The sequence below is a fragment of the Mus caroli genome, chromosome 2 (assembly GCF_900094665.2).
Source record: "Mus caroli chromosome 2, CAROLI_EIJ_v1.1, whole genome shotgun sequence".
Taxonomy (NCBI): Eukaryota; Metazoa; Chordata; class Mammalia; order Rodentia; family Muridae; genus Mus; species Mus caroli.
This window is the reverse complement of record NC_034571.1, coordinates 83,251,743-83,265,082: the sequence shown is the minus strand read 5'-3', so window position 1 is coordinate 83,265,082 and position 13,340 is coordinate 83,251,743. Positions and strand designations below refer to the sequence as shown.

The 13,340-nt window shown below is 33.7% G+C and overlaps 1 protein-coding gene across 1 annotated transcript; it reads left to right on the top strand.

The window, feature by feature from the left end:
- The first annotated feature begins 6,976 nt into the window (after nt 1-6,976).
- On the top strand, nt 6,977-7,991 carry LOC110289624 (olfactory receptor 4C15-like). The gene has a single exon (XM_021155910.1). It carries the CDS (start codon nt 7,006-7,008, stop codon nt 7,939-7,941), a length of 936 nt encoding a protein of 311 aa, XP_021011569.1. The 5' UTR covers nt 6,977-7,005; the 3' UTR covers nt 7,942-7,991.
- Nucleotides 7,992-13,340: the final 5,349 nt, after the last annotated feature.

Here is a 13,340-nt window from a genome sequence, read left to right as displayed (position 1 = left end):
TTGAAGTCACCATTGTCATTGGCCTTCTCTGCATCAAACAATATAAGCATGTGGCAACACAAGTAGACATCCATTTACCTCTTATAGAATGCTTAGAAGGGCTTGCTTTCAATTGTTCTTTGTGGTATATATAAAAATTAAATGTCTTTCCTCAGTTTCAAAATGTTCATTTTAGATGAAAAAATTGGAAATGAATTTTATACATATTTAGTGTTCAAATATTAAATAAAATTTTATAATTTACTGTGGCTAAAAATATAAAATTTGAATGTGATATGTATTGTTTTATTGTGACAATTATTGCATTAGACCAAAAATTCAGGCTGAGATTTCATAAATGCAAGTATTATCAGTTACAAATTCTAGAGTCTTGTAAACAGCTTCAAATACCTTTATAGAGTTCACACTTCTAGAAGGATGATCCAAAGACAGATGAATACTTTTCTTATTTTCAAAATTCTCAACCTACCTTCCTTCCTTCCTTCCTTCCTTTCTTTCTTTCTTTTTTTCTTTCTTTCTTTCTTTCTTTCTTTCTTTCTTTCTTTCTTTCTTTCTTTCTTTCTTCTTTCTTTCTTTCTTTCTTCTTTTCTTGCTTTTTCTACTATTTGAGGAGAAAAGTTGGACATAAAAATTGCTAGTTCAGCTTAGAAAAAAGTGACAACTATGGTTCATTAGTACATTCATCGAAGAATGTCCTCTTTGATCATTTTCTCTGTTTTCTTTTTTTAAAATATTATTTAATTTTACAATATAATTACTCTGAAAACATTGTCATGACCTGGAATTGAATGAAAATAAAACCACATCAAAATGAGACACAATGAAAACTAATGATAAGAGGACAGTTTGTAGCCCTGAGCATTGATATGGAAAAGGTTTGAAGCTATCATTGATGCAATAGTGTCATCAGTGCCATAGGCATAGCCAACCACTCTCTAATTGGATTCAAAGTTGGCTCCACTAGTTAAACCCACATCTTTCTTCTCCATTATCAGAACAGAGGATACATGGCTACGATTTTAACAGCTTGCACATCTGGGCAGTTTTGTAGACATTAAAACGTGGGGACTGTGAAGTCTTTTCTATGGTATCTAAGAGATGCTAAAGCATGGTGTGAGTAAAAAGACTGAGGCTCCTACAAGAAGTGTCTGAGCTTATCAAGCCTTGGTGGCAGTGGTGACATTAGGCTGCTGAAGATGGCAGGTAGTGCAACACAATAGATGAAGTTTCTATGTAAGGAATGGAGCCAGGTCATAAGAAAGGTTGCTTGTATTATAAATTAACAGTGCTAGAGTGGTGGGGCTAAGTAACCACTTTAGATCTCAGGTCTATATTGGAAGTCCAAGAAGTCAGAGTACTTGGAGCTCACAATGTAGAGTCTACTCTTTTGACTTTTGCCATGGCTTCGAACTGTCATTCTTTGCTATAAACTAATCATTTCCTTTTATAATGGAACATCTACTTGTGTAAATACATATAGGACATCTGTAACTTGTTTTTAGGTTTGTTAGCACTTATGGAAAGATAGTTCAGCAGTTAAGAGCACTAGATGCTCTTCCAGAGGACCCAAGTTCAGTTCCCAGCATCCATAAGGCATCTCACAACTGTCTTTACCCTTTTATTCCAGGGGATCTGACACACTCACAGAGACACATATTTAGGCAAAACACCAATGTACATAAAGTAAAAAGAAAAATAAAGAACTGCTTACTATATTTTTCTTAATGAATAGTGTTCATAGTTCTACATGGTTCTGTACAGTAAGTTGGTGAAGAAATTTCTTTCTTTCTTTCTTTCTTTCTTTCTTTCTTTCTTTCTTTCTTTTTTTCTTTCTTTCTTTCTTCCTTTCTTTTTTTTTTTTTGGTAGCAAGCCAACAGCACAACATGCTGGAATATTAACCAATTAGGTAAAATACATTCACTGGTGCAGAAGGATTATTATTGTTTTGAGTATAATCATTTCAAACTAAACTTGAAGTATGATCAATAGGAGGGAACACATACATAACTTGATGGTCAAAAGCCTATGAAAAAGAAGGTCACAGATCCTAGGGGAGAACATATTACTGTTTTTTTTGCTAAGTAGATGTTGTGCCAGACATTTCTAAATACTCATGTTTATATAAGTAAAGTAGTGTATTTCTTAGTCTATAACATTGCAGCTTATTTTTATGAAACTATTTTTATACTTTGAGATTATAAAATTATTTATATTATTTCCACTTTCCCTTTCCTTCATCTGAAAGAATGGTAGCCAACTAAGAAATACTGAGAATTGGAGAGATTTCCTTCTCTAGGGATAACCAATTGGTTCTCAATACCAATGATCATTTAGTGCATAGGCACATACTTTTTTCATAATAAATAGCTGTTCAAAGCTCAGACCTAAATGGCACAGCCATAGTTTGCCCCCAACTCACCTGCAACATTTAGAAATGATTTTAAAGGGTAAGAAAGGAAGAAATTGAAAGTAAGAGAATTCATTGAAATTATGTGTTCTGGGTATAATAGTGAAATTAGAATCACAAATAAGTACATATTGATATCTGCACAATGCCAGCACAAGAAACAACCCTGTAACATTGTATCATGGGTACAATGAGTTCTCGTGAATTCTCTCCTCCCATTGAGCAGTTATTGACAATTAAAGATTGCTTGAGGTGGGGCATCATTTTCTGTAGGTATGTAGCTACAGTGCATCTGAACAAACTCCAGTAATTAATTGCCTGCCCATGATCATTCAAGCACCCTTACAGCCAGGGCCAGAAACAAAAGATATAGATGCAGTTGAGAAGAAGGGGGGAGGCATCAGGATTGGAAGGTGGGCAAGGGAATGCAATGGGTGGTCAGTATGGATCATAATATATTGTAGATGTGTGAAATTGTCAAAAAGTAAATAAAATATTCTCAGGAATTAATATATCTATTAATGAATAAAGTACTTGTTAGTATTTTCTAAAACCATTCAAATTATTCTTCTATAATGATTAGTAAAGTTCCCATGACAAAATCAGCTTTTATTTTGGATATTACATAAGCATTATACTCAAAATCTACATGGAGATACTGCAATCCATCCATTATATGTGTTTTATTCCTGAGAGTGATACCACATTAAAAACCATCAAATAAGCTGGAAGGTAGTGGCGCACGCCTTTAATCCCAGCACTTGGGAGGCAGAGGCAGGCAGATTTCTGAGTTCGAGGCCAGCCTGGTCTACATAGTGAGTTCCAGGACAGCCAGGGCTACACAAAGAAACCCTGTCTCAAAAAATCAAAACACAAAACAAACAAACAAAAAAACATCAAATAGAAACATTTCCACCCCAATATTTTAAACTTGACTTTGGATGAGAATGGAAGTGTTATAACACTTAATCAAGTGAAAAAGTACATGAAATTATGACTTGGATACTCCTGGGGCTAAAGCCCTCTGGGAGCAAAGAATAGGTCTCAATAGGGGGCCACCTCTGGAGAAACCAACATTAAATTGCATTCTCTATTAAAATAGAACTTTTCTGTTTTGCTTTTATGGTTAAAACATGATGTGATGAAGAAAATTTGAGAGAAGCATTCATGACATTTTTCTACTCTGGGAGACCTACTCTTCTCTATTACAAGTGGAAGGAAGCACTGTATACAGTCTTTGTTCACCAGGAAACTCCTCAGAAAACAGAGCATGACTATATTCAGGTTTTATATACAACCAACTTATGGTTAGACGTATAAGGTACTGATGTAGAGTTATAAAAGACTGATCTGTTAATCTGTATATAATATTGAAAATGAATATTAAAACTGTATATGATATATCCACAATTTAACACTAAAATATGCCACAAGGAAGGACATTGTGTTCAAAGTCACTTGTGTTACAAAATAAGAGACTTCTGATTTGTGTCTACTTAATTTTGTCCTCTAAGTGTTTTTGTGGAGTTTGATCTTGATTTTTAAATTTAAATACTTTGATAATGACAGTTTAGTTATTTCAAATAAAGTCTGTAAATCTTATGCTCCTTTCTAGTTTACAGCATATATTTAAAGTATCTACATATGGACATTTTAAATGTCTATAAATGAATACTTAATTTCCTGTGCTCCTCTAAGTAACTAGTTAAAAGCTTCATTTCTGACATATACATATTATTAGTGTTGTATTTAAAGAATCTTTTGTTAGTAATTCTAAGTAGTCTTGTTTATATATCATAAATATTTTCTCCTCTTTCAGTAGTTTGACACTAGAATGCATCCTATTGTAAAAGTTCTTCATTTAATTTTATTTTTGAAATAGAATATGGGAGCTGGAGTGCTATTTCAAAGATATAAACATGTTTACGATTCTGCAATTGGTTTCTAATATTTATTTTTTTTAAATTACATGAATGAAGCAATAATACTTTTTAAAATGTGACTGTAAAAAGATTCCTTTCACTGAACTGATTCTGCTTTCTTTCTCTCTTTCAGATACAGCATTGCTTAAAATAATGTAGATGTCAGTATTCATGAGTTCCTTTTTTTATAGTTTATAGCATACAATGATAAAATCTATGAAGTGGGTTGAGTGTGGTGGCACACTTTATAATCCCAGTACTTTGGAGGCAGAGACACAAGGATCAGGAGTTCACATTCATTCAAGGCTACCTGGTGAGTTTAGTACATCCTGGGCTATTTAGGACTAGTTAAACCCCATTATAACAATCAAACAAAATCCCTATCAGCTTGGTTTTTTATGGACCAGAGGTCCTAAGATGAATAATTCTAGCTATTTTAATATCAAGCTGCTTTATTATCTATTTTCAAAATACATTTTTATTTATCCTTTGAGAACTTTATACATATAAACCATGTACTGTGATTTGTTCCTACTCCGGCATGCTCCCTAGGCTCAAATGGCAGAAACCGAACAATTTCTAAATTTATAGCTTACTTTTCATTTAGTCTAATTTTAGATTTATGCAAATAAGATAAAGTGGAAGGGTTCAAAGTTTCACTTGCATTGATTCACTTGATATGGCCACATGGCTTTATCATGTATTCATTTATCAAGATAAGAAAATTTAATTTTAATTAAATTTAATTAATTTTAAACTATTGTTCTTTTTATGTAGCAAAATTCAATTCATACTAAAATTTAATTCAATACCTTGTGTTTATTATCTCCTACATGATATAAAATCATAACCCTCATGATAGCAACTATGTAAATTCACTGTGCTCTTCATTTTCTATGTTTTGTGGAACTTGTTTTATTAGAAAAATGACAATGCCACTTTGGTTGAAACGAATGTGCACCTTATGTAGAATGTAAAAGATGATGCTAATAAAATTACTTAAATTTAAAGTTAACATTGTAATTTATCTTGGAACCTCTTGGTCAAGGCTTTTTTTTTTCTTCAGAAGATGGTCTTTATAGTCTATATTAAGAACATTAGAAAGTACTATGCATTGAAGCCATTATGTATTGCAGCTACAAAATCAAGTATTTTACCTTATGAATAGATATGATGCATAGACCTTATCAGTTTTGGCTATAAAAATCAAAAGTTATATCTGAAATTAAATTATCTGGTAAATGCCATTGTTTAGGGCTGCTTGTTCTTAGCCCTTAACATTTCTTTGTATAATTTTTCATAATTAATAATTATATGGATGCCATAAGAACCTTGTGACTATTAAATATGTTTGTGCAAGTGAAACACATGAGACAAGTACCATGAGTGACATTTGACATTTTCTTTTGTCCTTCTGCATAGTTGAAGAAGAGCAGGTAGGCCGTTTACGAACATGTCTCATAATTAATTCATATATATTCCTTATCATATATGTTGAAAAACTATATTTTCTGAAAAAGTCGTATTATATTAATAAAAGGCTAAGTCTCAAGTGCCTAATTTGTCTTCAATGAGTAGACGTTTTCTTCAGATATGTACTGCCACACTAGCTTCGATGTCTTGCTGACTGATTCCTGACATTTGATTCTTCACCACATAATCTGTTGCCTTTATCAAGATGTCTTTCCCATATGAATAAAGAAACAACATTATTTAACCTTTACACACAAAAACAATGCTCCTGTAAAAAATTTACTGAGAAAAACAGTCTTAGTCTTTACCCAGTTGACTCTGTAGATACCTCCTGGGTATTGGCACCTGAATCTCTTAAGATCCCAGATTAATCATCTACTATTTGTTTTATCCTAACAAATTCATTATAAATTTTTAACAAATAAAGTAGAATTAATAATCTTTGTCACATACTTTTTATTAGGAGTGAATCCTGAATAGCTTATAGTAGATTGTAGTCTCACTAATTTCATTTAGCTTTCATGAAAACAGTCTGATTTTTTTAAAAGTTCTGGTCACATTTCAAAATGATGAATTAAAAGTTAATTTTTAACATCTTGAACACACAAAAGACAAGTTTTTCTTTAACAGAGAATAGATGATTTTCAAGATTCTTTGTAGTTATAAACAAATTCATAGTGCAGCCATATCTGTTAATGAATGATTTGTTGCCCCTCTTATTGTCAGAGAAGGCATTATTTTTATTAGTCACTGAAGATTATTCATCTTGGACTAATGCATGCAATATCTAACAAGATTATTAAATTGTGACCTCTTGTTTATAACTAGATATATTTTCTAAATATGTTTTAACATTTCACTTCAAAACTACAAGGATAATGATAAAAGATGATTGTTCAAATATATATTATTTCTATTGCCCACCAGAGAGTATATTCTTTCATCTCAATGTTTAAAATGTGGCTATTTTATCTGGTTCAAAAGTTTATTCTTACTGTAATTCTACTTGTTATATATCTGTATACTTTATAAACTTTGTAATATTCTGTTTTTAATAGTAGTAAAATAAATCAAGATAATTTTGCATAAGGGCACATCAACTTGTTCATAGTAGTTCTGTAAATTGTATTAAGTATTTGTTTTTTTTTAATAATTGTAGATTTAGTTGAACACATCTTACTTTCACCATTATATTATGAATCATGAAAAACCAGAGCTGTGTCACTGAGTTCATATTCCTGGGACTTTCACAGAACTCAAAAGTTGAGAAAATACTGTTTTTTATATTTTTGTTTATCTACCTTGCAACTATTGGGGGCAACATGATGATTGTGGTGACCATCATCTACAGCCCTGCACTGCTGAGCTCTCCCATGTACTTCTTCTTGATATTCCTGTCCTTACTGGATGCATGCACTTCTTCCACTGTCACCCCCAAGATGATGGTAGACCTCTTCTATGAGAGGAAGACCATCTCCTTTGAATGTTGTATGACACAACTGTTTGCTGTGCACTTCTTCACTGGGATGGAGGTGATAATCCTGTCAGCCATGGCTTATGACCGCTATGTGGCCATTTGCAAGCCTCTTCACTACTCTTCCATCATGAACCGGAGGCTCTGTGGCAATCTTGTGATGGTGTCCTGGGCAGGAGGATTCTTACATTCTATTATACAAATTACATTCATGTTGCAGCTGCCTTTCTGTGGACCCAATGTCATTGATCATTACATGTGTGACTTGTTCCCATTACTGAAGCTTGCCTGCACAGACACACACATATTTGTCATTTTGGTGTTTGCCAACAGTGGGTCTATCTGCATCATAATCTTCTCTATTTTGCTTGTCTCCTATGGTGTCATCTTGTACTCTCTGAGAGCCCACAGCTTTGAAGGGAAATTTAAAGCCCTCTCAACCTGTGGATCCCATATTATTGTTGTGGTTTTGTTTTTTGTCCCATGCATATTAACATATGCACGACCTATATCTGCATTTTCCTTTGAGAAAAATGCTGTTGTATTTACCACAGTGTTAACCCCATTGCTCAATTCTGTAGTTTATACTTTCAGGAATAAGGAAATGAAGAATGCTATCAGGAAAATGTGGAAGAAACTGATTGCAGTTTCTGATAAACACTAAAAATTATCCCATACTGTGCTAGCTGTGTAAATAGACTGTTGGCTAAGAGCACTCCATACTGTACAAAGAGAAGACATCAGCTGTGATTTCAAGCATCCATGACAAAACCAGGCATCCCAGGGTCCTTTAACCAAGTGTTGGCTCAATGATGATAACTTAATCAGTGAATCGAAGAAAACAGTCTAGTCTAACATAGAGATCTAAAAGCTCATTTTAGAACACTTGCCAAAGAAGTAAGTTAATGCACAACAGATAAATATATACAATGTGGACTTATGAATTTGTTTGTATATGCAAAAGCACAAACAACATTCTCTCTTCATGTGTACAAACATGTATATGCTACCTACATGCCCATTTATTTATCCTTATAAAAACAAAGTATATACTTCAAAAATAATAGAATGATAAAGGAGTTAATATGTACTTCACAATTACTACTTTATTTTGGGTAATATATAGAATGAAATGCCATCATTCTTTAGAGGGTCATTCAGTGTTTGAGGTAAGAAAACTTCTTTTATTGTTTAATTTTTGAGATCATTTATTTAATTTTAATTTTTATTTTTTGAGTTAAATAGTTTATTTATTTTTAGCTGTTTTGAGTATTCTCCAAATTCCAGAGTGGCTACACCAGTTTACAATCATTCAAAGAGTGAACAAGGGCTTCTCACTCTACGGTATCCTGAACAGCATTTGTCACTCTTTTTTTATTTTTTTATTTTTTTTTATATTAGTTAATTCTGATTGACTGAGATGAAGTTTCAAATTTGTTTTTAATTTTTTTCCTAATTTGCCTTGCTCTGCATATTAGTAATGCTGAGAATGCTGAGAATTGTGGGGTTTCTTGATATTTTATCGGACATTTATTGAATTATATTTTCCTACTTGTCCCTGAATATGATCAACTCTAAGGATAGAGGTTGTAAATTCATACTTTGGTTCCATTGTACTATGTCCCAGATTATAATATGAATACTTTATTTCTCCTCTACCTTTTCCCCCTTCAAGCTTTTTCCTATGTATCTACTTACTGGCTTTTAAATTTGTGGCCTTTTGCATTGTTATTATTTGCACATATGTATATACATGTATATTCTGACCTATACCTGTTTCAGTCTATATAAAAATCCTTATATGTATGTTTTCATGGCTGAACATTTGGTATTTGATAACAAATTTGAGTACTTTTTCCTGAAGAAAACTATTTCTCTTACTGTCAGCCAATTATGGTGACACACAATGATAGGATATGCTGAAGAAGCCAAGGTAGAAGGATCCTGAGACATCTATTTTTTGAGATTATATATTTACTTTGAATTGACTAGCTACTATTGTCATATGACAATACCTGTTCATGTAAAATAAAATTACAAGTATATAGTCTCATAAATCCATTAAATATTGGAATATATATGCATATTCTATTCATGGTTATGTTACATTATGTGAAGTTATAAAATTGAATTTTCAGGAATATGATTTAATATAGCATGCTTTTCTTTTCAGTAGCACTGGTAGGTCAACTCAATTTTTTTTGGCAAAATTGCTAAATACTCATACTATGTTTGTCTCCCCTTAATTTTACATGGCAAAGGACAAACAAAGTACAAGAGCCTGCCTACCCATGACATGGTATCACATTGCCAATGGAAATTTATAAAAATTATGATATGATTTAAACCAATATTTCTAGTAAATTGTGAAGCTCACATCAAACAAAATATATAAGTTTAGACATTTTAGGGTGATTTGCCCACTGTTTGTCATCAGACTCAAAGGAGATGCTTGCCCTGAAAATAAAGGATCTTTTCTTTCAAAGTTGTTCGTTTGTTCCTAATAATCAGCTTATAAAATAAATATCTGACATCCATGGCTTAATTGATTAATGAAGCTGCTAATCTAATTTTTAAAGAAAACCATGAAATAAATTATTTTGACTATAGTATAGTACTCAAAACAGGTATATTTTGTTTCATCACATATCAAAATCAAACTTTATTATTTTATTATTACCTATCCTTTATTATCTATCCTTTATTATTTTAATCCTGAATATTCAGTTGTAGATTCTGGTAATGATGTACCAGGAGAAAAGTATGGGGGTTTGGGCAAATGACCTCTCCTGTAGAGTGTGGGGAACTGAGAACTGGAGGACAGAGAACACAAGAAACACACTGCGAATCAAAGTTCATTCTTATTGTTACTATTATGTTTTCTTGCCAGATAATAAGTATCTCTGTCAATGTAATAAGCCAAATGAACCAAATTAAACAATTATAAAAGCTGGTTTATTGGAAGCAACCAGGGAATGTTTACCAGTCTCAGAGAAGGAGGCCAGCGAAAGTCTGACACAGTTAAGGCAGGGAGGTTTTATAGTTCTCAGGGAGGGTTCAATGACATGTTATCCAAGAGCTGGGATTGTGCTGTGTCTTGTCAGGAGGTAAACACCTAGGAGAGTACTTGTGTGGGCTGGTCAAGTCAGAATGCTATTTGCATCAGCTGCCAGAAATGTGGAACTAAGTTTTTAATGTCATTTCTTTGTTTGGAGTTGTTCAGTGTAGTGGTGTTGGGAGGAGGGCAGACCTGGTTGCCCAGCTGGTGCAGGTGTAATGAGGAGACTCCAACTGAACAGTTAAAAATCCTTTTGTAACAATCACGAGTTAAGAGTTACTAGAGAACCATAATTAAAGGAACTATGTTCAAGGTGATGCAAAACGACATTATTTTTTTTTCTTATTTTTCCTTTCTTTACTGATCTGTAGACACTGATCAAGGCAGCACACATTCATATGCTTCTTCCAACACCTGTTGGCACATTTCCTTTCTGATAAATATCAACATCAGATGTTTTCATATCTGTGCTGCAGATTCATTATAGCCTCAATAACCATAATTCAAACCACAACAGAAAAGAAATATTTTAAGTCAAGGAATAAATGCTGAACACCACTGCCCTGTTTTTATTTACACTAGTCTAAATATTAGAATTTGTAGATTCCCCTAACAATTTCAGCTTTCTATTTCAGTTTCTGTGTTGAATGTTTAGCAAGGGAAAGATTCATTAATATATATATATATATATATATATATATATATATATATATATGTGTATATATATTTAATTTTTATTAGATAATTTCTTCATTTACAATTCAAATTCTATCCCCTTTTTCAGTTTCTTCTCAAAATGTCCCCTATATCCTTCCCCTGCCCTGCTCGCCAACCACCCACTCCTGATTCCTGGCCCTGGCATTCCCCTATACTGGGGCCTAGAATCTTTGCAAGACCAAGGGTCTCTCCTCCCATTGGTAGCCATCCTCCACTAAACATGCAACAAGAGACATGAGCTCAGACGGGTACTGGTTAGTTCATATTATTGTTCCTCCTATAGGGTGGCAGACCTTCAGTACTTTCTCTATGGATCCATGGATCCATGTCTCTGGATGGTTCTTAGTTCAGTCTCAGCTATGAACTTTGTCTCTGTAACTCCTTCCATGGGTATTTTGTTCCCACTTCTAAGAAGGAACAAAGTATCCACACTTTGGTCTTCCTTCTTCTTGAATTTCATGAGTTTTGCAAATTGTATCTTGGGTGTTCTAAGTTTACGGGCTGATATCCATTTATCAGTGAGTGCATATCATGTGAGTTCTTTTGTGATTGTGTTACCTCACTCAAGATGATATCCTCCAGATTCATCCATTTGCCTAAGAATTTCATAAATTCATTGATTTTAATAGCTGAGTAGTACTCCATTGTATAAATGTACCACATTTTTTGTATCCATTCCTCTGTTTAGAGGCATCTGGATTCTTTTCAGCTTCTGGCTATTATAAATAAGCCTGCTATGAACATAGTGGAGCATGTTTCTTTCTTACTAGTTGGAATATGTTCTGGATATATGCCCAGGAGAGGTATTGCGGGATCCTCCAGTAGTACATGTCCAATTTTCTGAGAAACCACCAGACTGATTTCCAGAGTGGTTGTACAATCTTGCAATCCCACCAACAGTGGAGGAGTGTTCCTCTTTCTCCACATCCTCGCCAGCATCTGCTGTCACCTGAATTTTTGATCTTAGCCATTCTGACTGGTGGAATCTCGGGGTTGTTTTGATTTGAATTTCCCTGATGATTAAGGATGGTGAACATTTTCTCAGGTGCTTCTCAGCCATTCAATATTTCTCAGTTGAGAATTCTTTGTTTAGCTCTATACTCCATTTTTAATGGGTTTATTTGATTTTCTGGAGTCCAGCTTCTTGATTTCTCTGAATATGTTGGATATTAATCCCCTATCATACTTAGGATTGGTAAAGATCCTTTCATAATCTGTTGGTGGCCTTTTTGTCTTATTGTCAGTGTCTTTTGCCTTACAGAAGCTTTTCAATTTTATGAGGCCCTATTTGTCTATTCTTGATCTTACAGCACAAGCCATTGATGTTTTGTTTAGGAATTTTCCCTTGTGCCCATATCTTCAAGGCCCTTTCACACTTTCTCCTCTATAAATTTGAGTGTCTCTGGTTTCATGTGGAGTTCTTTGATCCACTTAGACTTGAGCTTTGTACAAGGAGATAAGAATGGATCAATTCCCATTCTTCTACATGATAACCATCACTTGTGCCAGCACCATTTGTTGAAAATGCTGTCTTTTTTCTGCTGGATGGTTTTAGCTCCATTGTCAAAGATCTAATAATCATAGGTGTGTGGGTTAATTTCTGAGTCTTCAATTCTATTCCATTGATCTACCTGTTTGTCACTGTACCAGCACCATGCAGTTTTTATCACAACTGGTCTTTTGTACAGCTTGAGGTTAGGCATAGTGACTCTACCAGAGGTTCTTTTATTGCTGAGATAGTTTTTGCTCTCCTGGGTTTTTGTTATTCCAGATGAATTTGCAAATTGCCNTTTCTAAGTCAGTGAAGAATTGAGTTGGAATTTTGATGGGGATTGCATTGAATCTGTAGATTGCTTTTGGTAGGTTGGACATTTTTACTATATTGATCCTGCCAATCCATGAGCATGGGACATCTTTTCGTCTTCTGACATCTTCAATTTCTTTCTTCAGAGAGTTGAAGTTATCATCATACAGGTCTTTCACTTCCTTAGTTAGAGTCACAACAAATTATTTTATATTATATGTGACTATTGTGAAGGGTATTGTTTCCCTAATTTCTTTCTCATCTTGTTTATCCTTTGTATAGAGAAAGGTGACTGATTTGTTTGAGTTAACTTTATATCCAGCTACTGCACTGAAGCTGTTTTTCAGGTTTAGGAGTTCTCTGGTGGAATTTTAGGGTCACTTATATATACTATCATAACATCTGCAAATAGTGATATTGTGACTTCTTCCTTTCCAATTTGTATCCACTTTATTGCCGCAGACCCTCTGGGCCCCTGTGCCTG